The sequence below is a fragment of the Crotalus tigris genome, unplaced genomic scaffold (genome assembly GCF_016545835.1).
Source record: "Crotalus tigris isolate CLP2741 ecotype Arizona unplaced genomic scaffold, ASM1654583v1 scf7180000020745.601501, whole genome shotgun sequence".
In the NCBI taxonomy this organism is placed as follows: Eukaryota; Metazoa; Chordata; class Lepidosauria; order Squamata; family Viperidae; genus Crotalus; species Crotalus tigris.
This window is the reverse complement of record NW_024098162.1, coordinates 459147-485495: the sequence shown is the minus strand read 5'-3', so window position 1 is coordinate 485495 and position 26349 is coordinate 459147. Positions and strand designations below refer to the sequence as shown.

The window sequence follows — 26349 nt, the reverse complement described above, 5'->3', positions numbered from 1 at the left end:
TCCCCAAGACTACCAAAACGTGGGTTGTGAAGCAGAAGGAGTCTCAGGTAAGAAGCATGAGGGTACCACAGAAGGTGGGGGGGGTCCATTGTAAGCTACATGTGAGTTGGGAGGGGTGATGCATGCACACACGTGAGCGCAGGAAGGCTGGGGAAAGAGGTCAAGGGGGTGTGTGTGTATGAGAGAGAAAGAGAGAGAGCACAGGGAGGCCGGGTGCGAGCCAGGGGGAAGGAAGATGTAGTGCGAGCAAGCCAAGAAAGGCAAGTGGTGGGGTGAAGATGTTTCCAAGCAACTAGTGATCTTCCCTTGCCCATTGACTTTGCTTTTAGGAGGCTGGCAGAGATCAGGGATCACATGACTGCAGGATGCTGCAACTCATCATAAGCGCAAGCTGGTTGCCAAATGCCCAAATTTTCTTTGCCTCACCCTGAGGGCGCTGCAATGGCTGGAATTTCAAGGACTGTTTGTAAGTCCCTTCATTCAGTGCCATCACAGTCACCGAACAAGCGGTCGTAACTCAAGGATTACCTGTAGAAAATTATGAACGGCAAAGAAGCTTCTCTAAAAGTGTTTTAGAAAGCAGTCTCCACTCACAGAGGCCAATGGCAAGACCAAGCAGTCTTGATTAGCATTCACGTGAACACAGATCTGATTTAATCAAGCAAAGCAAAACCTGAAATGAACTGATATACTTCAGGCTGAAAATAAAACTCTCACATGCTGTATATAAAAAGATTCTTGCACAGCCAGGAGTGGGTAAAGCTTAAAACTCTCCTTAATGTGCCCTTCTTTATTTGTAGGTAGAATATTATGCAGAGGTGTTTTCAAAAGGGAAAAGGCTACCTGTAGAGGGAAGAGATGCAATCTGCTCCATTACTTGCCATACTCCTGGATATGCTTTCCTAAGGATACTGAAAGCCTAGAAAAACCCTGAAGCAAACAACATAACTAGCAGAATTGGAAATTAAATACCTGGTGGCACAGGCAGGTCAGCAAACTCCACGGGTTTCCCTGCTTTATGAGCTCTGATAGCCTCTTGATATTGCTGGGAGAATTAAAAAAAATCAATAAGCTACAAGCTTCCTTTAAGAACATGGTCTTTGTGTAACAAGATTGGTTCTGCCCAAGTGGTTGCTATAGTATTATTTTTATATCTTCAACAGGAACATCAAGAATATTCTCAAATAATCGTTCAGTCAATACTGCTAAGAAAGAATATAACAGCAATCTTGATATACTCCATATAACTCCTAGGATTCTGGCAATGACAAATGGGATTCGTAGCCCAACACACCTTGTTGTTGGAGAAGGCTGCTAAAAGAAGTGTTCATTAGAAGGCCTGGCTTGCTTTGCTGCTATTGTCAATGCCAACAATGCCAAGGGGTTATAATTTGAAATCTTTCTATTGCACATCAAATGCAAGCACAGTAGAATAGAATGCTCTTTGATGAGCTGCCACTGGGGCTCTTTAATTCATGTCACTTGAATACTGTGAAGCTATTCTGCAATGTGTACTTTTTAAAAATATATAAATAGATTGCTTTGTTCAAAGACCTATCTTGTTAACATGCTGTCTATAGTGGTGAATTTCTGAAGGAATTCAGGCTGAAATTCCCTTTTCAAGAAAGTATGGAGTCTTCCTTTTTCCATAAAGAAATAAAAAGCAGAAGAAATCGGGCGAAGGGGAGTGGAGAGCAAATTCTAACTGTTCTGAGAGTAACCCACTAGTGATCGTTTTTCTAAAGAGCAACCAAGTGGTACATTTGACACTAACATTATATGCTGATTTTAGATACTGCTTATTAACAAAAGCATCAGGCTGCTTTAATCTCCACTAGCTCCTCCTTTGAGCAAAACCTGAGTCTTGCATGGTTGCAGTACCTGTGCAATTAATGGAACCTATAATTCCACCATATCTTTCCACAGGGAGACAATGGGAAAAAGCAGGGCACATTCTAGAATTTCCAGTTCTGCTTTACTTGTTCTTCCCAGTTACACCCAGAGGCTTCTGCTCCTAAACATGGTGCAGCAAATGAACATCCAAAGTCACAGTGTGCAGCCACTTCACCTTCACAATCCGTTCATGCATTCTGGCCTTCCTGTCCTCTCCTTTGCTCTTTGCCTGGGTTGCCGCCACCTTGTACCTGTCCATCCTTTGCTGCAAGGCCTCCATCATATCTCGAGGGGGTGCTGGCCTCTCTGGAAACCAAAGGTAGAATTCCAGTTAGCATGCTGGTAGAAAAGATCTATCACGTATCTTATAAAAGCTTGAGGCCTTCAAGAACCCTGGAAGATATGCAGACAAGAGCTTGGTTAGTTTGCTAGATACTAAACTCAAGACTGGTCACTTCAGACTGAGGGTAGAAGGTCAAACAACCGAGTGTACCTCCCTAGAAGTAATATTAAATATTAAAAGCACAAATGTCCCTTACCTATATTCACAGGGACTCAAAGGAAGGTTTAACTAAAGAACCATATCTTTCATATAAAATAGTTGTTCTGTGACGGGACACTGCTGGTCTTATTAAGGCACAGAGGGAACAGAATACAATAGGCTTAGAAAGTTTCCAACTCTTTTCACAGGTAAATCAAGCTAGGTAACTATGAATTTCGCTCCTTGAACTTTCTCTATTAGTTTTCCATTTCGTCATCATTTGAATGAGAAATCCAATACTACCTAGTCTGAGATAATTCTGGGAGAACTGAATTTGAAACATCAAGTCTGAGAGGTCCAGACTGTTCCCTGAAGCAAGATGTCTTTTTGTAAGAAAGTCACCAAGCTAACCACAGAAGGAAAAAGCAGCAGCAGTACATATCCCTTCACCCCTATGTCAAATTGAACTGCAAACTCTCTGAGCTGCATAGGGTTTCTTAACTTGGGGGCTAGCTAGTATGAGTTGTGGGAGGGTGGGTTTTCTGGGGGATTAAGGATGCACCAGAAGAACTCTTGGTTGGGGTGACAGAGGGCGATCTATTCTGAGAGAACATGGCCACAGTCTCTTATCCTATTGGGCTAGCGCAGGAGTAGGCAACCTTGGCTTTTTTATGACTCGTGGACTTGCAACTCCCAGAATTCCTGAGCCAACCATGCTGGCTCAGGAATTCTGGGATTTGAAGTCCATGAGTCATAAAAGAGCCAAGGTTGCCTACCCCTGGGCTAGACCTATAAAGTCCTTTATGGCACGCAGCCCAGTTATTTGAGGGACCACCTCCCTGATTATCAGATATGGCAGAAAAGGCATGGTCCCAATCCCATTTATTAGGAAGTGCCACACAGTGGGACCCAGGAATATTGCCTTTTTCTTTTAGTGCCCACCCTTTGGGTCAACATCCCCTTCCTCCCTGAGTTTAGGTTGGTCCTGGCCCCGATGGCTTTCTGTGCAGCCTTAAAGACACGGTTGTCTCACTGAGCTGAGGGACTCAGCTGTGTTGCAGAGCCCATGCAATGGTTATGTTGATTTGTGGCTGATTGGTTTGGTTGTTACTTCAGCTGTTGATTACGTATATATATATATTATTTCTATTGTAACCTGTTGTTTTATGGTATTTTTAATTGTTGTTAGATACCTAAATGAATTTGAAATGGGCAGTCATACAAACTGAAATAATAAATAAAAAAGCATTATCATCAAGAAACAGAAAAAACAAAAGAAAAGTGTTTTGGAGTTCCCACCTGCTATCTTTGAGACTGCTTGGGTTGGATGATTTACCGCTTGAGCAAGTGGTGTTGCTGTTGCCACCAGACTCTGTTGTACAGGTGAAGATAACATCTCCTTGGGTAACTGATCTGTGGAAATCAGATAACCAACTAAAGCAAGTTAAAAAGCTAACTAATAAAAGACTCTGCATTTCAGCTCAGGAGAGAAGATGCAGTTATAACATTTGAGCCTGACTCTGTCAGGCTCAAAGAACCAAGAACGACATGTGGAATTATTTCTGAGTAGCCTTCTTATTGTTGTTCATCTACACATAGGAATCTTGCCAGACTAAAGCAATTACTGCAATAACTGTAGGTATACTCTGTGAATTGCTAGGTTGGGTCCAACCTTGCTCTCTACCAGACCTTCCAAGCTCCACTGTCTCTTCGCCCTCTGGGAAACAGCCCCTCCCTGCTGCAAGTCTAGATTACATTTCACCACAGCCCCTAATTTACCTCTTCCTCCCAGCCCATCCTAACTCAGGCACTCAAAGCAAACCAATCAATTCAAATACAGATTAACAATCTTTCTGTTCCAATGCAGTTGCTCGATATGGTAGAATGTAAGGAAGGACATTGTGGTCCCTGCCCTTGGATAGAATTTCTGAATTATATGACTTGAGAATCCGCTTTATTACAAGCTATGTAATGACTTTAGATCATTCAAATAAGTCAGGACATAAACTCTGCAGATAAATAAAAGTTCTGAGCTCAACATGAATCTTGAGGATTCCACCATCTTTCTCCAGCTGAGAATTCTCAGTTCTCACCACTAAGCAGATACTACAAAGTGATATCCATATAACTTTAATACTTCCCCTTCTACCACAACACCCCCTAAAATTGCACTGAAGCAGCAGACCAAGCAGTTCAACATTAGAATCAGTTTCATTTATATCTGCCAAAGTTAGAAACAAAAGCAGAGTTTGGATTCTTAGCAAGAACCTGAAATGAGGGGTCCTGGGTGCTCTCTGAGCTTGCTTGTTTTCACTACCCAAACTAGGTAATCTCATCAATGCTAGTAAGGAGTGCTGTTTGCTGTCCATTTATATTCTAGTGGCTTGCCCTGTCAGTGTTGGTGGAGGTGGGCTTAGAGATTCTTTGGTTGGGCTGTTGGTTGTTGGCTTCTTTGGTAGTTTCTTGATTGGGATGTTGTTTACTTGATTGTTGATCTGATGTTACCTAGTTTGGGTAATGAAATGTCTGCAAGAAAATAAGCAAGCTCAGAGAACACCAAAGACCCTCCATGTCAACCATGAGCTACAAATATTCTCCTTTATAAGAACATGAAATGTTGACATAATAATTGGTATCAAGCTAAGACAGATTGCAAAACTAAAATTGTCCTTTCACTGATCATGGCTAGGACAACACAGAAGCCACAAAGAAGAATCAAATTTCATTAGACATTCATCTTGTCTTTATAAGTCCCAAACACCTGTCATGCAGACTATTGCAATTCTGCATGCCTTACTGTGTCACAGAACTTTTGTGTAAATCAGAAACATATCCTAATCAAAAGCTAGGCTACTGAATCCCCTAATATTTATTTCCACTGAAAATATTTTATGTCCTGAAGACTGCTGAGAAATTAGAAGCCATATCAACTTCCCTGCCTATACCTAGATGGAAAGCATGTGTCACTCAAGGATTATTCCAGAGTTTTGGTAAAGATCTGTGTGTCAGCTTTAGAATGCCTAGCTATTATGATAACTGATATCTTGTTTTGGGCATTATTCCATATTTTGGATTAAGGAACAAATCAATAAGCTTCCGCTTACTTTCATCTAGTAATCTGACTGGCATTTCATGTTTCAATGCAGGCATTTGATAGTGAAACTCTAAAAGAAACAAGACTTACTATCTTCACTGCCATCTGATTTGACTTTCTGGTGCATGATCTATATCAGGAGTCTTCAAACTTGGCCCTTTTATGACTTGTGGACTTCAACTCCCGAATTCCTCAGCCAGTGTGCCTGGCTGAGGAATTCTGGGAGTTGAAATCCACAAGTCATAAAAGGGCCAAGTTTGAAGACCCCTGATCTATATAATCAAATTCTCAACAAAGATAATGCCTAAGACAAATACAGCCTATTTTCCATCCTCACCTGGAGGTGGCGGCAGATTGCTGAGATCCATAGCTTCTCCTTTATCAAGAGAATCTAAAATAGGTTCAAAACTCTGAAAAACATGAATACAAGCAATTAAGTATTTGTTTTTTCTATACACATCATCCTTGGCTTACAACTCCTCATTTAACAACAGTTCAAATTTATGATGGCCTCAGAAAATGTGCTTTATGATCTATAGTTCCATTTATGCCACTGCACCACCTCCTATGGTCACATGATTGCAATTTGGGTAAGGTATTTACGCTCTGCATCTTTTTATACTGGTTTCCAGCAAAAAATGTCCATTGGAGAAGCTGGATTTGCTTAAAGACTGCAGTAAAAATGGAAATAAAATCACATCCGGTTACACGATAAGTCGTCGCTTTATAATCGCCCCAATTTACAAAAGAAATTCCCATCCCAATTGGAAGTCGAGGATCGCCTGAATACTTGGATAAAAAACTACTGTAACTGAGCAATTAAATTTCACACTTGAATTTTAGATGAAAAAAGCATGAAACCTATAATCTGAATCTTGCCAACCACTTCATAAGAAGGTGGATCAGAGAGGTTGCCAAGAAAGAGAGGAAATACAGCAGTTGTTTTGTATCAGGGGTAGGCAACCTCGGCTCTTTTATGACTCATAGACTTCAACTTCCAGAATTCCTGAGTCAGCTATATCCTATATCCTACCTACAGTTTCCCCATCAAGTAGTTTTTCCTGGCTTCATGAGGCAGAAACATTCCTCATTCATTGTCTCTGTTACCTGTACTACCAGCCCGCCAGACAGATCCTTGTTATCCAAAGGGGAGAATATGAAAGTAGAATTACAGTACAGAGGCTAGAGACACAGACTTTCCCTAAGCCAAAATATTACATAAGCTCTTATCTGAATGGCTACTTTTGCATGGCTGCCATAAAAACTGGACAATTCGGACAAAGGCATCCTTCTAATTTTAGTGATGTCAGCCCTAAGTGACTCAAATCGGAATCAAATTTGCACTTCAGTTTGAGATGCAGACAACACAGACTCATTCCCAACAGCCTGCGCTTGTCTTCAACAATGAAGGGACACAGGGCAGAAAACATCCTGCAGCCACATTTGCACTACTCAGGTGGCCCTGAGGACCTCCAAAATGGCCTCAATGACTCTTTAAAGGAATGCAAATGACCAGCTGTTTGCAAGAAGTATAAATCCTTCCATTCCCCACCATCCAGTCAGAGCTGAAGAAGCTTCTTGGATGAGAAGTGAAACAAGAAAGTCCAGTTGCCTCCTGAAAAAGCACGACCGTGACCTGGATGACTGAGAATCTCCACACACATCAGAATCAAATGATATACCTGAATATGAGCCATCCCAGAATATAGAGCAAAACCCAATCTATACAGATTCTTGCTTTTGTTCCTATCCCATATATTGGCCTGGTTTATAACTTTCTCTAAAATTATAGTTATCCATCAAGTCATGACTGGCTCACACATGGATTACAAAATATTGCAGCTGGATTCCCATGTTATGCCAAGCCAAGGAAGCCACATTAAAGTCTAATTCACTGTATATTTAAACTATCCAGCGGGGTATAACACACCTACCTTTGCCAGGCGGTAATATTTGGTGGCCATTTCAATGTCGCCTTCTTGCTTAGAACGCAGGGCAGCCAGTTTATATTCCCGTATTCTGGCTTGCAGGACAGCTTGAATGCTGGAGTTTGGAGCATCTGAGGACAAAGAGAGATGCTGTCACAATCTATGTACCCATTTAAGGGTGCATGTATGTGCATGCCCTCTACTGAACAAGTACATGTATGTGCATGCACTTCTACTCTGCGCAGAAGATAAACAGCACACAAAAAATTAAGTTACCCCCAAATACTAATTCTGGTTCTTCAAAACTCCAGGCTCCTGAGTCGCGGTTCAGTAGGAGCCGACTCAAGCTCACCACTCTGCATGAACTGCGAGGCTCACAGACTGGGGAAGGCCCGGCAGGCAAGCAGGCCTTTCTCAGCCTTGCAGTTCATTTGTTTATTAAATTTGTTTGTCACCCATCTTGATGCGAAGCGACTCTGGATGGCTTACATTAAAAATCATAAGAAATATTATATCTAATCACAATAAAAATATAGATCATGAGATGGGGAAGGAAGGAGCAGAATGTAGGGGGCCCAATTAGAGCCACACTGGCATGACCCCAGAGTTTGCCTCACATGAAGGAGCATCTAACTCCTCCAGCCAAAAAAGGTTGAATTAACATCTGTTGAATTTCAGGTTATACAAGGTCCATGATCACAGGTAACTTTATAAAATTTTCCTTAATGGACTTTTGCTGACTAAGACAAGGTTTTAAGGATTGGTTTATAGATAAGAGATGAGATAGAGGATGAAGAGATTGTTTGTTGTGTTTTTAAAAAAGCAATAAAATTGTTTATGCTGATTGTATCAAGTCACTTCTTTAGATATTTCTTCTTTCTTATTCCTATTTTCTTATTTTTTTTCCTTTTTGGTATTTTTTTTAATACTTTTTTGCACTATTTTTTCTTTTTATTCTTTTATTTTTTTTAGTTTGCATTAGTTTATATCTGCTTAACTACAATGTTTAATAAAACCATTATAAAAACCTTCACAGAATTTTCCATCTTTAAATTAATAAAGCATGCAGGGAGGAGGGAAAGAATGGGAGGAAAAATTAAAGATAGCTATCCAATTTATTTATTCATTCAATCTCTGTAATCGCCCATCTCAATCCAATTGACACTGGGTGGTGAACAACATCAGTTAAAACCATAAAAACACAAAAACAGTTAGAAATAACTGTTTTTTACATCCTTTTACTTTTTTCTATTTTTTTCTTTCACTGCATGTGAAATAAAAAAATTAAACGCTTACAAAATATTGATTGGGTCAGTTATCAGTGATTAATCAGCTTATAATTGTAAGCATCTAAGTGTAGAGCCAGTTCGGTGTAAAAGTTAAGACATGGAGTTAGAAACTTGATGATTGTGAATTCTAGTCCCAATCTAGACTCAAAATCAGCTGGGTGACTGCTCAGCCATAGGAAAGAAAAGCACTTTTTGGAAAAATTCTGGGGCTGATGCAAAGAGTCAAAAATTACTTTTGTGAGAGATATGCTATTATGCTTTCCAGCTTCTATACTTTAATCAAGAAATATATAAATATTTGAACAAATCACTATTATGATACACGTATTTGCAATTTGCTTGTCTACTTGTCCTGCGGCATACAAGTTTATACTTGGTGTGGGAAAAGCTGCATAAAATATAGATCTGATACAACAGATCAGAAACTAGTGGCGATTACAATGCTACCTTCCCTATCAAAATGATCTGATGAAGAGATCTGAATAAGAGACCCTTACTGATTTGTTCCAAGAATTGTATGTCTCTATTCCCACCGCATTTGATTAACAGGCCATTATGAACTATGTCAGATGCTTTTCAAAAATCACCTCTGTTTCAAAAGCAACTTGCCAAGAGGAACAGTGACTTAAGAATATGCCATGAGTACATAAGCTATTCTTCGGATCTCAGTGGTTCTGCTAAGGCTATACACTGCCAAAAGAAAATATTAGCGCAAGGTTTTACTGTGATTTATGCTCTGGCCCAACTTCAAAGATTTATGATTGGCAACAGATTTTTTTAAGTGGTTTGTATCAAACACGAGACATCAAATGCATGGGATCTGAGAAGAACAGAAATAAAGCTTGCTTTGATTCTACCCTTTTTAATCCTTTCAGCTGCTTTTAGCAGACCTAGTCCATGAATAAAAAGCATATTGTATCTTGGCTACACGTAGCCTGGTGAAACTAACTGAAGAATCCTAGCTATACACAAAATTAATGCTAAATTAGGCTCAAGGCAATTCAAAAGGATGCAAGGAAGATTAAATCAAATCTAAATCTCAAGACATTAAGGTGCTGAACGTTAGAGGAAGAACTGATAAGAAAAATCCTGGACTGTGCTGAGATGGATAAATTAACAAAAGAGATAAAAGAAAAGGAAGACACAGAGTACTATCTAATATGGAACAAGTGGTATGACTGGTTGGAGACTAGAAATAATAGAGGAGAATAAATGTGGAAAGGTCAAAAGTGGAAAATGTGTGTATAATAATGTATAGTAATAATAATATGTATGAAGGAAGAAAAATGCAAATAAGAAACAATGGGGCAATAAGGACAAATATTCCAAAGAAGAATAAGGGGGGGGGATGTAAATAATAGAAGATTACCATTACGAAATCTCTGTTAAAAAAGGGGGATACTGTGTGTATGTGTGTTATGTTTTGTTTTGTTGGTTTAAAAATAAATAAATAAAGGTGCTGAACGTTAACAAAAAAGATCCTAATATGAATAACAGTCTTAAAGTAAAGTAATACAGCTAGGCATGAGAGAGAGAGAGAGAGAGAGAGAGAGAGAGAGAGAGAGAGAGAGAGAGAGAGAGCAAGCTCCTATATACCTATTACAAGTACTTACGGTAACTTGTATAAATATTAATCCAGAGATCTCCAAGTCCTGCAAAACATCTTACTGTAATTATTCTGTATTCTACTTTTCTTTTACAGACTTATTTCTGTTTTATTTTGATGACCGAATGAGCATCAACAGGATTATACCCAAATCTGCCTTCTTCTTACAGCTCTTCTGTATAATTCAATTTGTCAGTCTGGAATTTCCAACCTGGAGAATCTGTTATGGCGTCATGGCTGCATCTCTTTCTTTACTAGATGACTGAGTGGGACAGTTGACATATCAACCTCACAGTCACGACACCCGGTAAAATTGACAGATTTCTCTGCTGCTTTTTCTCCTTTCCTAGTTTTTGGGCTGACTGAGATAACAGAGATTTTGGAGAGCTAGAAAGCTCGTCACTTTCTTGTGGCATTTTAGTTAGTCCTTTGAACTACCTTATACTCAACTGGATCCAGAATCAAAGCTAAACTGAATTTTAGGATCCATTTCCGCTGCAGAAAATCCTATTTCTCAATACACACCTTTCCTCTAATGGTCACCTTAAGCTGGGTCATATTGTTCAGTACTAACCTGATGATAGGGAAGATGCTGTTGGGGCAGATGTTTCCAGTGGTGTTTCTGAGGATTTGAGTGGTGGATCAGTTGCTGGAGAAATCTTTGGCTTTGGAAGTTTTGGTGGTGGAACTCTGGGAGGCAGCTGTGACCCAGGGGATGATTTAGATGTTGATTGTTCAAGGGCTGCAGCTGATGGCTCTGGAGTAAAGCGATTGGTTAACACTTCACTTTCTTCTGGTGTGGAGGGTTGTGAGGTTGGAGTGGTCTTCAAAGAAGCAGCCTGCTGGCAATTACTACTCTTTCCTGTAGCCACTGGTGGAGGAATCTCATCTTCATCAATCTTTTTGCCTTTCCTTACAGAGGTCAGTAGGTTTTCTATAGTCTGGGGATAAAAAACTTCATATAGTAACAGCACCTTGCAGGTTCATCCATAAATTGAGTATGCCACCAGTCAAAGGACAAGGTTTGTAACACTCACATCCTTTACCCACTCCAAAAGGATCTTCAAAACAGAAATGACTGGCACATTATAAAATCCTCATGGGAAACAATGATTATCTACCATTGAAATTAAGAAAAAAGCATTTCCTATTTCATTTATCAGCTACTCAAGTGACACTTTCCATATCTGTCAAAGTTCCGTCTTTATCTTGGGTTTCCTCCCTCTGGCCACATCTGCTATAGCTTTGTTAGTACCTCCAAGATTCTGGTAAACCTTACCCAGGTCTTTCCATAAGTTCTGCATCTTGCCAAGATCTGTAGTTTTAATTCTTAGATCAGGTAAGATCCCAATAGCTAACCATATCACTACTGTACTCTAGTATCCTGTATAGAGCTGACGTTCACTTGCCACTCTCACAGCTAGCACTAAAAAAAAAAAAAAGACTTACTGGTACTACTAGGCAATGAAACACAAAATGATTATGATTAAAGATGGCTTCTAATGGAAGTACTTTCACAACACAAAGTACTAGGCATGAAAGTACTTTCCAGCACAAGCTTCCTATTAATGTTATTAAGAAACACTAAAGATCTAATACATCTATCCCAGCAAATATTCAGTGACTTACTTTGAGGCCTCTTTCATAGCGACGCATTTTGGAACTTTCCCCAGCTTCTTTTGCATTAACAACTGCAAGCTTGTACATAGCCAGTCTTTCCAGCAAAATGGACTCAGATGTGCTGGAAGCAGCTGGAGCACTGGGTTCCTGTCAAAGCACAACACCAAACCTTATTTCTGAAAACCAACATTAGTTCAACTGCAGAAGAGTTACTCTGGCATAGTGTACATCTGAGGTCAAACACAGGAGTCCCAGGATGTGATCATATGCTCATGTCCTTCCCCCTCCAGCAATAAACCATAAACAGCAATATAAAAGAGAAGGAAAATCATATTCCTGGAAAAAAAACAACAGGACAGGCTACTAACTTGGAATCAAAATTATACACTCTTCTAAAAAGAAATGCTGTTCTCCCTTTGTAGTTTATTTTTGTCCACCCAGAAATTTGCAGAACTGCTCAAACATGCCTTCAGATTGCCTTTTAGGTGAGCTTTTTACTTCTGGTATTCTTATTGCTTTAATTCAAATCATTGTTATATTCTTTGCCTTGGGACATAAGATTTATTGTTGCTGGGGTTTGTTACATACATTCTCTAGACATGACGAAAAAAGCTAGAGCAAAATTTATTACTGTGGATTTTATATGGCTGCTCTAAAGATTGCTGCATAGGTACATTTAAGATGGTATCTGGAGGGGTAGTGTGTTGATTGGGAGGCCTGACAGTGAGAGTTCTAGGAATTTAGGGAGGATGTTAGACGTGTGATTGTGGGCAGATGGAGCAGGGTCAGCTTCATTAGTTGGAAGAATTTGATCCTGTTATTCTTGAGTAAATGGGACTTTCAGGTGTTAACTCAATCACTTTTATTAGATCTCACCCCTCTTAGCTAGCTAGGGAGGTCATATGGCATTGGATCCATAAGATAGAATCCACTTCCTTGGAGGAAGAATGATCCATGAGCCTTGAAAGAGGCAATACAGTAGTCCTTGACTTATGCCGGCAACTGGCACTGGAATTTCCATCTCTAAGTGATGCAAATGTAAATGTGACTGCATTACTTAGTGATGACAATCCCTGCAGTCCTGTTTGTCATTGTTAACCAAATCCCATAGTCATTAAGTGAGGCAACTTCCTGTTGGCTTCCCACAACCAAATCAGTGGTAATGCTGGCAGGAAATTGCAAGCCTATGGTGACTTTCAAGCAGGCAAGCAAGGGGCTGCTGCTGGATGGGAGAGGGCACAATGGGGTGCGTGAAACACACAGCGAGGTTGTGCAGGCATATGCAAGGGTGCAAGCAAGATGTGAGGGTAAGGGAGGCTGCAAGGGTTGGGGAGGCTGCGTGAGAGTGACAAGGGATGGGAAGAGTGCAAGAGGGTGCAAGGAAGGCACAGCAAGCACTGCAAACGTATGTGACTGTGAGTTGGTTGCTAAGTGCCCAGATGTAATCATATAACCAGAGAAGTGCTGGAATGGCTGGAACTGCAACGACTGGTCATAACCACCATTTGTTCAGCACCATCGTAATTCTGGTCATCGTTCAATGGTCAATGAACATATAGTTGTAAGCTGAGGACTACCTGTACTGTATCCCCCTTTTCAAGAGTGCATCACTAGATCTAATTATCCTAGACTTTTTTTATCCAATCCTCAACCTCTCCTTTTGAGGGAAGGCTGATGAGAAGATGGCCAGGTTCCAGTTACACAGGGCCTGGGAGAAGCAGATTGTCAGAATTTCTCTCAGTCTGGATTCAGGCCATGGCCTAGTATAGATACGGAAGGATAATTTAAGAATGGAGCCAGGATAGGAGTGGTGCACCAATCCTGGCACTCTTGTTCGCACAGCAGCTTTCTGTATTATCAGGCACAGTATCCTTACTGTCTATCTGCAGAGAATAGTGGCGAGAGGCAAAGTGTTATGGTGGTTCGCCTCCTTTCTTGTTGGGGAGGGGGAAAGAGTTTGAGTCCAAAACCCCTGATTTCTGGAGTACAGCAGGACCCAATGCCCTTGCTCCTCTTGTTTAATATCTACATGTGGTTGTGTAATATCTGTGAGAGGTTGCCCATCAGTTTGGGGTCAGGTGTCATTAATATACCGATGATACTCAGTTGTACATGTCAATCTTGGCAAGCCAAGCAATGCTGTCAAGGTCTTGTAGTAGTCCTGGAAGAAACCTGGATGGAGAAGAACAGTCTCAATGATATTATTTAATAAGATCTCTGAAAGATGGGAGCCGTGGATGACTTACATCAAAGATCTCACAAAAGTGTCTGTTCATGTTCAACTCATGTGATGCATGAACAAAATAAAACACATTTTTTCCTCATTTTCTATAAAGATTCTCAATCATGCAGTCATGATTGTCCCAAAGGTTCTTTTTCTAAAAGGCAACTGGACTTTCTTGGGTTTTTTTTTTCCCTTTGAAAATATTTCACTTTTCATCCAATAAACTTCATTAATTAGAACCGAAGAAACTTTTTGGATGAGAAGTGAAATATTTTCAAAGGAAAAAATCCTGAGAAAGTCTAGTTGCCTTTTAGAAAAAGAACCTTTTGGGACATTTTTTTTTGAAGTTGCAACTTAAAAGTAAACAAAACAACAAAGCCAAGTTGATATGAAAATATGCACCTTAGCAGCAGTGGGTACCTCAGCATCTGGGACCTTACCATCTTCTTCAAGTACTTCTGTTAGTTCAGCCTGCAAATCAGGCAAATATATTGTTAAAGATATTGTTAAAGCTACATATGAAATTTAAACAAGAGAATTTTTGTTTCTACCTCTAACAGAGCACCTAGGTGTTATTAAATCATGTTCCAAACTACATTTCCTTCATTTCCACCTCTAACATAGTATGTTTCATAGTGACCGGGTGTTACTAGATCCCAAGGTATTGTTACCATTAGTTCATCATCATCTTCTAAATCTTCCTCTTCTACCCCGTCCTCTTCATCAAGGTCCTTCATACAGAGGGCAGCCATTTTTTCAATAGCTTCCATTGGCAAAGGAGCTAAGAAAGAAAAAGTAGCAGCATCAACCAGCAGTCACTCTCATGTGCCATGAATAGAATAGAATATCTTTATTGTCACTGTGTAACTCACAACGAAATTAAGTGCTGCCCACAGTGCACGCTACACACAAGTAAAAACCACAAATAAGAACATGCATTATATACACACATCCTTCACATTCTATTTACCATTGCGCTGCTCCTAGTATTGCACTTCAATGTTGCACTATACAGTGGTATTTAAATGGTTACAGCTCTGCGATAACAACTATTTTTCAGCCTATTTGTCTTTGTTTTTATTACCGTCTGCCAGATGGTAATAGTTCAAAAAAACAGAATGTCCGGGTTGAGATGAGTCTTTAAAAATATTTTGAGCTTTCCTAAGACAACGGGAACTGCACAGTTCGTCTGGGGAGGAGGAGAGGGCAGCCAATAATCCTCTGGGCAATGGTAATAACCCTCTGGAGTGCTTTCCTACATGCTACTGTGCAGCAAGCAAACCACACACAAATGCAATAAGTTAGAATGCTCTCTATGGCGAAACGGTAGAAGGTCACCAGAAGTTTTCATTCAGTTGTTGTTTCCTGAGAAGTCTCAAGAAATATAATCTCTGCTGGGCCTTCTTAACCAATGCTATAACATGAGCACTCCAGGTCAGGTCCTCCTTTATGGTATCACCCAGAAACCTAAAGCTGGCCACCCACTCCACACAGTCTCCGCTGATGATCAGGGGCTGAATGTCTGATTTATTCTTTCTGTAATCTACTATAAGCTCCTTGGTCTTAGTGGTGTTGAGAACCAAATTATTGTCTCTACATCACAAGACCAACTGCTCCACCTCATCCCGGTAGGCAGACTCATCCCTCTTAGAGATAAGCCCCACCACTGTTGTATCATCTGCAAATTTAACAATAATATTGCTGGGATGAATGGGGGTGCAGTCATAAGTGTAGAAGGTGTAAAGTGAAATCAGCTCAAGATTGTATTACTTACAATTTATTGTTCTGATCTTTACTTCTATTGTAGGCCACCTTGAGCTGATTTGGAAGAGACCAGCACAAAAATACCAATAATAAAATTCCAGAAAGATGCAAGAAACCAGCAGCAATTAAAAAAAATTCATATATCCACTTCATAGACCTCATAAATCACTACTTTTAAGTCATAACAATCCCATAAAACTCTAGAGTCCACTTACTTTTTCCATTTCGCTTCTCTTTGGGATCCGGTTGGCCTCCAACAATGGCCAGGAATTCAGCTTCCAGTTCTTGATTATCCTCTCCGTCGCCAGCCATCATGTTTTCAGGAGAGAAATCCAACAGCAAACCCATCTGTATAATAGGATTCAACCAAGTTAGAGGTTGCTTCGTAGATACATTCTTATGGTGCTAATTTTATTTTAAGGAAATATTAGTACATATTTCAAGGGAAGGAGAATGAGGACATATAAAAGAAAATAATTTGTTATCTAGAACACAGTTAAACTGTGGAAATCATTATCCTAAAATGTAGCCTTATCAGTAGCCAATTTTTCTTACAGGTCAGTTCTTGCATAAGATTGTCAACAGTTATCAATCATTATGCTTAATTCATCTGCTATAGAAATACCAGTTGCTAAAGAGTATATACTTAGTCCTTCCATCTAGCACTCAGTTGGCTTCCTTGGGAACAAAATGGCTTGATCTAGTATAGGATCTCTAAAATAACTAGCATCTCTGTGAGAGAGCAAAGGTCTTACTAAAGCTTTTTATTAAATAAAGCTGGATGCTGTACAAAAAGAAAGATGGATTTAATGAAAACTTTGAAGTTATTGTTTACATGCATAAAATTGCGGATATTAATGTGGGGAAGTTGGGTGAAAAACTGTCCCAACAAAATATTTTTTTGTAATAATAATGGCAGTCATTAGGAGCCACCCAAAAGGTATGCTGCTGAGTGTCTCCAATGCCTCCAGGCCTTACTGACACCACCAGCTCAACCACTGTCATTTCTCTGGTACCGTAGCTGCTGAACAGCTGATCTGAGCACAAGCTTTTTTAATTGATTATTTTTAATATATCAATTGTCTTTTCCATTTACAACTCACGCAGGTCTACTCTAAATTAAAAGGCCCGTGACATTTAATATCAGCATCAATATATTTATGTCATTGGATAAGATTTTTTTCAACAACTTTTCAGGACCTAAGAAAAAGAAATACTATATTGTGCTTTTTTAACTAACTCCAAGCATAGCTGTATTGGGATTTAAGTTTATTTGTCATTTAAGCTGTCATTTAAGAGTCAATAGAGTCGCACTGTGTTAGGATTAGGAATTTAGGAATCTTGTTTGATAGTATGAGATTTCATAAAATATGCCATCTCTTCCTGTACAAGAAACAGCAGAAATCAATGCTTGGATTTCTGCTGGACAATTTAAGGCAATACTAGATCACATTTTCCAAAGTCATGTTAATAAAAAGCATACATCACTTTCAATTGGCAGTGATGAGCACTGCAGTATTTCCTACGTTATTGGTATAAAGCACAGGTGTAAAACTCGCTACGTCACGTGACATGTCGTGACGTATTGCAACTTTTTTTGCGTTGCCAGAGCTGGGGTGGGCGCAGCCTCCGTATGATACAACTGGCCCGCAGGCTGGCACTTTGACACCCCTGCTATAAAGTTTCCTGAGAGACAAGATTTGACCTATAGGCAACAAAAATAGGACAACAGGGATTTGGAAGAGCTATTATGGCAGCTTGCACAGTCAGCCAGATGTTTAAATTGCATTTGGCATTTTTGTCCATCTATTGAGTCCTTCCCAAGGACCAAGGATAAGTACATATTGTTTTTCAATAATATTAAATGTACTGCAGGATGTAAAGCCACTTTCTGGTCAGTGCCAATGGTGTTCAAATGGTGCTCCAGTTGTTTTGGAATTATTTATACAATTTATATGTCTACCCATCTCATCTAAGCAACTCTGGCAGCTCGCAACAAATTAAAAAAAACACAATCCAATAAAAACTAATATACAACTATATAACAACCATCCATAATCAAAGTAAAACAAAAAGACATGATCACAGGCAGAATCCATCCTTACATCAGCTCAACACAGCCATTGTAAAAGCTCCCCACTATCACCAAAGCCACAGGGATGGTGACAGAATGAAGTGTCAGGGCCTTCCTAAAGATTCCACATGTCAAATGTAAAAGACATGTATAATGACTTACTTGTCTGGCTGCAGCAGTCCCCTTGCCTCCTCGTGAAGGTGGTGGCGGTGGCGGCTTCCTGTTCTTCTTCATTTTCCTTTACTATGCCCTCAGTAAGTGCAAGATAGCATTAGACAGATGGATCTAAAGATATTTAGAAAGGCTTTCATAAGTTCTTGTCTCTGTTTCTCACCTTCCCATCATCCATCTCCTCTCCCTTTCTGTTTTCAGCTCTCACTTCCTTCTCCACATAGACTTCATACAGCAGGAGACAGTTAAATTAATACCTTGTAAAATGAAGTATAAAGACTGCTTTGAGCTCAGTCTAACTCACTAGTACTGTAAATAGACAAATCCATGCAGTTTTTCGGCAACAGCATAGAAGTGTTTTGCCATTCCTCTCTTCCAATTTTCTTTGTGTTTCAGTCTAGATCAGACATTCAAACACAAGGTCTGGGGGCCAGATGCGGCCCGCGAAATGGTTTCATGTGGCCCGCGAAGTCATCCTGGAAACAGTGAGGGAACAGCCTCCGCTGCCTTGGCCCTGGCCCAGGCCGGCCAGGAGCCAATGTACAATTTTGTGGTGGCATCTATGCTGAAATGCATTCAGTCTTAGCTCCACAAGGCCGTCTGGAAACAGCGAGAAACCAGCTCCTGCTGTGTTGGCCCCGCCCTCTGGGTTCATGCTGGGGAGGTGTCACCCTTTGTGAGGAATGAAGAAATGCACCATCGCCTGGAAGTGGCCAGCAAATGGCCCTCGCCTACTTCACATATCCGGCTTGATGGGCTCTGCCCTGGTCCCACCCCTTTCTGCCAGAGACCCTCAGATCTGTCCCACTCCTGCCCAGGCCCCCACAGGCACCCTTGACATGAATGATGTAGAGCTGACCATGCCCACCCAGTAGGCCACACCCATTCCATCCACGCCCATCCAGTAGGCCACACCCACCCTGGCCACACACCCCCGAGGGCAACCGCAATGCTGATGTAGCCCTCAATGAAATTGAGTTTGATACACCTGGTCTAGATCAGGGCTTTTCAACCAATGGTATGGGTACCACCTGTGGTACATTGGCATCTGGCAGGTGGTACACGACCATCCTAGAAAAGTAGCGGGGGAGGGGAATGAGCTGAACCGGTGGCAGCACCACAAAAGCCTGAGTGAGAGATGGCTGGAGCTGCAGGGCTGTCAGGGCTCAGCGGAAGCACCAGGATCAGCGCCAGGCTCCAGCTGGAGCTCGGCGCTGATCTTGGCACCTCCGCTGAGCCCTGAAGAAGCACCAATCAGCTGGAAAGCAGCACTGATCCTGACGCTTCTGCTGAGCCCAGAAGAAGCGCACAATCAGCTGGAATGTTGCAGCATCTCCAGGATCTTGTGATTTACATTCAGATGCTTGGCAACTGATTCATATTTATGATGGTCACAGTGCCCCAGGGTCATGTGAAGTGACCAAAACCTGCTGCAACCACCCAGCAAATGGGGGAAATAAAAACCAAACACCCCCCCCACCCCCACTGCCAATCCTCAACAGAAATGTTCACAACAATGAAAACTTCGGACAGGAGGAAGAGCGCTGCTGGGCGGGCAGGCATCTTGCTCAGCTGTGGCTTGGGGGGCACTTTTTTCAGTGCCATTGTGACTTTGAACAGTCACTAAGCGAACTGTTGTAAGTCGAGGACTATCTGTACTTTATCACTTTTTTTCCTTTTGGGGGGGGTCAAGTTTTTGGGGTGGTACTCAGATGTTGCCATATCCTAAAAGTGGTACAATGGGTGAAAAGGTTGAAAATCCCTGGTCTAGATCATAGTTCCTGGTGTTATTCCACCCAAATACTAACCAGGTACAACTCTCTTAGCTTTTTCAGAAACAGCCAAGGATGCCTAGGTGTTACCATCTATAATGACTAACATTTAAATCAAGAAGCACCTATTTCTTCCCATCATACCCCATTATCTCCCACATTCTTTTGTCGACATGCTGTTGAAATCCACAGGAGTTTATTTATAAGAGTATCTGATGTGAGTTGTGTAGAGTATCAATTTTAACAACACTTATGATCACTGGTAATAAATCATAATATGTCCTTTACTATAAAGGACAGTCCTTTATTTTCTTGGTTTTGCTCTGGAATAGGGTCACTGTACACATACATCACCAAACTCAATGTCCCAGCCATCGTTACAAATAAATTCCATAATGACTTTCCAGAAACATACATGAAACCATCTTTCCAACCCTTAACAGTCTGTGCTAAAACTGTATAATTAGTTCTACAACTAAATTTAACAATAACAGACAGCATTTAACACTTAATAGGAATTACCTTGCTACTATTTACTTGGTGTGGTATTCTTGTCCTTGTAAGTCAGTCCATATTGTGTTCCTATTGTAGAATATTTAAGCTCATCAGCTGAAATATTAATCAGAAAAAGCCCCACCGAATTCTGTTTGCACTGGGAGCTTATTCTCAAGTAACGGCGTCCAATTTGGCCTATCTGTACCACAAATCAGGACAAGAACTACAGTACCCTTAGTTCTTCAATGGAAACTCTAGTTTTCTCTTTCCGTAATATAGGAATCACAATACCGTTCTGGCTTACAGGACACTTGCATAAATAACAAGGAAATGAATAGCAAGGTTTAACAGGATTATCTTGATTTGCAGGTTCCCTGCTTTCCCCCCCATAAACTTTCATGCAGCGATCTCTACACACACACACACACACACACACCCCGCGCGCGCAACATGTAATGCAACGGGGAGGGGGCCAATGCCACCCCTTCCCCCTTTGATTAAAAGACACTCACTTCCTGCTTTCTCTCCTGAAGCCTCCCGCGACACCGCGCTTGCCTTTACGGCTCCCTTGCCTTGATGGTCACGGCAGTGCCTTTCCTGCTTTACGGTACATCCAGTCTTTTGCTGATTGGGAGCCGTCCGCGAACGTAGCTCCTTTTTCTCTTTAATGCAGTTGCTGATTGTTGACCCGTTGGCGGATTATCGTGTTAAAAGGGTCAAAAAAAGAGCCCAGGGCGTATCACTGCATTATTTGGCAGCAATAGGTTGTTCAACGCTTAAAAAATGGCACAGTCAATTAAGGACCAAGCACCCGACATTCTCAAAGAGTTCCAGATTTAAGCTTGACGCAGCGGAACAAACTAGATCGTTTCTGAAAATCGAAATGCTGCCTTCCAACTGTTTCCTGCTGCAAGAGGGGAAAAAAATAATCGCACATAATTGCCCTTATTAAAGAGGGTTGGGGTTGAATATTATCCCGATTGTGAAGTCTGGATGTAGATGCATCATTCTCCGTAATATTAATTTTAGTCTCTCCATAAACCCTGAGATCGAGAACCTGATAAGAAATGTACAACGATGAAAAGAGCTTACAATTTAGTCCAAGTTGATGCTTCCATCTTCTAATGAACTAGTGAAACAGAGTGGGAGAAAACTTAACCGAAAACTTTCTAGAATAATTTTTTTGTCTCGCTGAGGAAAGCAGAACAATTTGTAATAATTAGTTCCGCAGGCATAGAGAAGCGTTGTTACCCCCGAATTGAGAAGATCCCGCAAGTGAGACGGTGTATAACTCTGTTATTTCTACGTTTATCTTCCTGCCGATCTAAGTGGAGTAGGCAGGATTTCTATCCAGGGGCGTGGCGTTAAGGAATAGAATAGGAGGAGCCACTGCTAATTGAGGAGTGAAAGGCTGAAAGCGGTTAGTTTAAGACGTTGTTGAAAACAGGGCATGCTTTGATTTGGCGGGAAAAACTTTTGTCGGTTTAAGCAGCTGGCGTGCTTTAGGCTCCTGGGCGCATGTAGGATCAGTTACGCGTATAATAATAATTTATAAATACTCCTGGGCAAATTTCTGCATGGAAAGAGTGTAATTTTTGGATCCCTTGTCCTTCAAGAAACAAAATCTGTCTCCACATAATACTCCAAGCACATAACAACCCAATACAGTCATTTTCAAATATACAGGTTCTAAAGACAAAATCCTACTTTAATAATAATTGATGAGATAAATGTTAATGAATTTAAAAAGATGCTTTCTTAAGCAGGCTGCAAACGTAAATGTTATTCTTGAATACAAAACTTTAAAAAAATTACACGCTTAATGCCTGAGAAGACCTGAATAAAAGCAAAGAATGTCAACAAGTGTTCTCTAATAGGATGTCTTTCCACTACCAATGGTTTTATGTGGAAAAAAAGAACAAAATAAGAAAAAATTCTCCAACATTTCAGTCCACATCTAATTATCTCATCTACATCAGTAGGCTTGTAGTCATATTTTTCACTGCATCACGCTTGGTTACACCATCAGTTTTATTATATTAGGAGTCATTTACATAACCTGTCTAATAAGCCATAGCTCTACAAACAATGGACATTTTAAAAAATGAACTGAGAATTTGAAGGAAATGTTTCACATTTTTTTTCAGAAAATACAGTAGATCCCATTAAGCTGATAAATAATTTAGACCAGCAGAAAGTCTTATTTTCATTTATCAGGATGGTGGTGGTACCTATTCCTACTTAGCTTCTTCCTCACTCCCTCGAGGAAAAAAAGTAAGCTAAGAAGATTAATTTCAGTTTTAAATAGAAAAATGATGTACCAGAATTGTTTAGCTCAAACTTTAATATTGAACCATGAAAAATGTAAACCAAAGTGTTTATGCAATAGTGGTGAATATCTGTAGCTCGGGTGTAGGATGAGGGTGAAGGTTTGTTCTTCAAGCTTATAGGTTGGAGAATGAACCTATAAGTTCAGAGAACGAAGCTTCACCCTCAAAACGTTTATATTAAAACAAGATGTTTCAACTTCAGTTTTCAAAATATCATGAAATGTGATAAAATGTCCAATAGAGAAATGTTTTTTTAAAAAAAAACAGAAATCTGTCACCACTGCTCAAACTTCCTCTTCAATTTGCCAAGCTTCCTCAAAATGAGTAAAAGAAGAAACACTCAGATTTCAGGTAACAGAAACATAAAAATATTTTTCTTGTATTATTTTATTTATAATTCCTTAAAATCTTTAGTACCTGCTGGATGCTACAATATAGCTTCCTACATCCTTCAGTTTAAGCACTAGTGGGGGAAAGGCCATAAAATATTCAGATTAAATATTAAGGCATTCATTATTGGAATCAAATTCTTTAGCAACAAAACATTCCGAGTTGCAGCAGGAATGATGGAAGTACATACTGTATAGGACAGAGGTTGTCCACTTCTATGCTAAGTCAATAAGTTATGATTTGATAAATCACAATGGTTGGGTTCATCCAACATACTAAGCCAAATATATGGAAATTCAGAAAATGAGTTTGAATCTATAATAAAGCAGTCAAGTATCTTTCTGCTAAGTATAGATAGTTTTTCACAAGTCTGCTTTGCTTAAAGATATAATTGTTTTTTCTTTGTACTTCTATATTCCAGCAATGTGTTTGTGTTTGTGTGTGTAATATTTTAAATAATTAGAATAGAAAAATCATGTCACATTTGTGAACTGTGAATGTGTCCAAACCAAACTTTTTATTGCATTTTAATTTCATATTTGTTCACTTTCCCATTTTTATATTTTCAGTTCTACAGCTATAAGCACTTTTTAAAAAAATGTTATATAGTAAAACTAATAGTTTAATATAGAATTTTTACAATTTTATCTGTCCAGCATTCGACAGCTGAATTCACAAACATACGGTGAATAAATGCAGTGATATAAATTCAGTTTAATCCTTTTAAAAGGATTTCAGTGATGAACATTGTTATTGTAGTTGTTGAGGGATAGCATGATTTATGTTTCTGTGTGTGTATGTGTGTGTATTTGTGAGTATCCTATAGACATCTAGTTGGCCATAGTTAGAAATATTAGTTTCCATTTCTTGCATATTCTTGAAACATTATTTTCAGTGAAACGTTTGTTCTACAATGAGTTAGTTACTCTGCAATCTGCTGCACTATTATTTGGGAGTCAATCCACTTTGAAATACAATGCAATAACTTTCAAGAAAACATTTATTTATTTGTTTATTTATTGTTTATCAAATTTATTTGCCATCCATCATGCAGTTTAGACAACATGCATGGCATGTCAAAATCCTTTAAATTCAGCTTCCATAGGAAAAAAGTATATTGCTGACCAGTCCATATATAATAATGTATTCACTCAGACATATACAATACTGCCTTTCCCTTCCCTTGACCCACTTTCTCCATGCTAGCATGATTTTATAAATCTCATACCCCCCCCCCCATCATTTGGTTTGCCCTCTTCTGTACTTTGGTTTGCCCTCTTCTGTACTTTTTTCCTTTCTCAAATACAGCAACCAGAACTAAACAGAATACTCCAAATGCAAATATATTATAAATTACTAAAAGAGTAATTATTTATTTTCAATTATTTCCCTAACAGGAAAAATTGAAGGATCTGTCCAAAGATGCAGTGATTCAGTACTATCCAAAGCCTGTCATTTTTAGAAATGATGTTGATAGTCTTTGCCACGGGTCTTAAAACTTGGCCCTTTTATGACTTGTGGACTTCAACTCCCAGAATTCCTCAGCCAGCGTCATAAAAGGGCCAAGTTTTAAGACCCCTGGTCTATGCTTTAATAAATTGAGCATAGGTTATTTGTTTATTTGCTTATTTATGAAAATTTTAAAATTTAATTTAAGAAAACCATGGCTGTCCAACCCACTCTCAATGACTCTGGATGGTTTACATGGATAAAACTCCAATATATTGAACTGAATATTTTATTTGGCCAAGTGTAATTACACACGCAAGGAATTTGTCTCAGGTAAAGAAGCTCCCAGTATACATGCAAAGCAACAAAATAATAATAAATATAAATCATAAAAGCAATAAAAAAGCAATAATCCCCACCCCCTTGGCAACAATCAAATGAGACATTTGATGGGCTCTGTCTCACTCTGGGGTCCCCAGGCCCATTGCAAAACTAGTTCTTTGGGGCCTTGTGAAAGAGTGTTAAAGTGGGGGCCAATCTCATCATTTCCAGTAGGAATGATGTTCCACAGGGAACATTTAATTTAAGTCCTATATTAATAGGAATTGTATACATTATGCATCATATTGTATATAATATTTGTAATTAAATAAATAGGATATTCACTTTCATTTAGTAAGTGCATTTATTAAACAGCTGTGTTTCTTATACATTACAGTTAATTGATATTATTTTTACCCTCTCTCTCAAAAGAAGAAAATAAGGAGCAAGGCATTTCTAAGCCAAAGAAGAATACTAAAAAGAAAATGCATTTGACAAAAGAAAGTGATCTAGAAATGTTAACCCAAGCTTCTCAAACTAGTCATTCTCTCTCTATACCAGAGGTATATGAAGAATGTAAAGAAAATTTGGAAGAAGATCAGGAGCTTAGGTAACAATCATATTTTTTTAAAAAGTATATGATTCATTGTTGTTAACATACAATAGTAATAACATCTTCTCCTCCCCCACTTTTTAGGAAATAAAAGAGTGCTTCTGTATATCTAATTCCAAAATGGTGTCCCAACCAGATGCTCTGGAGATGTTTTAGGACTATAACTCCTGAATTTTCAGCCAGCTTATCCAAATACATACAAAGATAAGGCACTATTGGTCTAGAATAGATAAGACTGTCCCAAAGGTGCTTTTTCAAGTTCAGTTGCCTTTTAGACTTTTGGGACAGTCTATATCTGAATAGACTGAACTGAATGACTGAGAATCTCCATAGACATAAATGTGTTGGTACATTTTCCCCTTTTCTATTTAAGTTTGTCTAGATCTTTTTGGATCCTGAGTTTGTCTTCTGGGGTGTTGGCTACTCCTGTCAGTTTGGTATCATCTGCAAATTTGATGAGTTCCCCTTCGATTCCCTCATCTAAATCAAGCATACTATTTCTAATAATAATAGCAGAGAGATACTGAAAGATGGAGATTGGGAAAATGATCATTTTGATTATGAATCTAAAATGCAGAAAAAGTCTGAAGCAGGTCAAGAATATTACACTATTGTATAAAATAGCTATTGGATGTTATATCCTAAAAGAGGTTTTAGCATAGCAGAAATTAAATTGAGGATCAATTATTGTTAAATTAGTGCAGAACCTCATGCATTTCAGGGGGTAAAAAGTCTCTGAATGGTTATAAAACTATCACAGCCATTAGTCACAAAACCCAGTTTGGCAGCTACTGTATTTAGAATTAAATTTAGGATTAAATTCACTGAAAGTGAG

At 39.5% G+C, this 26349-nt stretch overlaps 2 protein-coding genes across 7 annotated transcripts in view; one reads left to right on the top strand and one right to left on the bottom strand.

Moving 5' to 3' along the window:
* Positions 1-21340, bottom strand: part of CC2D1A (coiled-coil and C2 domain containing 1A) — a 62322-nt gene extending 40982 nt beyond the window's left edge. The window contains exons 1-12 of one of the 2 annotated variants that reach the window (XM_039368346.1): positions 20924-21340; positions 18136-18258; positions 16115-16247; positions 14807-14916; positions 14538-14606; positions 11921-12058; positions 10866-11232; positions 7403-7527; positions 5806-5878; positions 3674-3787; positions 2069-2199; positions 973-1045 (exon numbers count right to left, since the gene is read on the bottom strand). In XM_039368346.1, the coding sequence (XP_039224280.1) occupies positions 973-1045; positions 2069-2199; positions 3674-3787; positions 5806-5878; positions 7403-7527; positions 10866-11232; positions 11921-12058; positions 14538-14606; positions 14807-14916; positions 16115-16247; positions 18136-18207 (1405 nt within the window). In that variant the 5' untranslated portion in view covers positions 18208-18258; positions 20924-21340. Of the gene's footprint in view, positions 1-972; positions 1046-2068; positions 2200-3673; positions 3788-5805; positions 5879-7402; positions 7528-10865; positions 11233-11920; positions 12059-14537; positions 14607-14806; positions 14917-16114; positions 16248-18135; positions 18259-20438; positions 20669-20923 lie in introns of those variants that run through there. The other variant, XM_039368347.1, reaches the window with a different exon arrangement.
* Positions 20934-26349, top strand: part of BRME1 (break repair meiotic recombinase recruitment factor 1) — a 33957-nt gene continuing 28541 nt past the window's right edge. For 2 of the 5 annotated variants that reach the window (XM_039368349.1, XM_039368348.1), the window contains exons 1-3: positions 21885-21931; positions 23009-23092; positions 25334-25511. In XM_039368349.1, coding sequence (XP_039224283.1) covers positions 23062-23092; positions 25334-25511 — 209 coding nt within the window. In that variant the 5' untranslated portion in view covers positions 21885-21931; positions 23009-23061. Of the gene's footprint in view, positions 21019-21877; positions 21932-23008; positions 23093-24854; positions 24914-25333; positions 25512-26349 lie in introns of those variants that run through there. The other 3 variants (XM_039368350.1, XM_039368352.1, XM_039368351.1) reach the window with 3 other exon arrangements.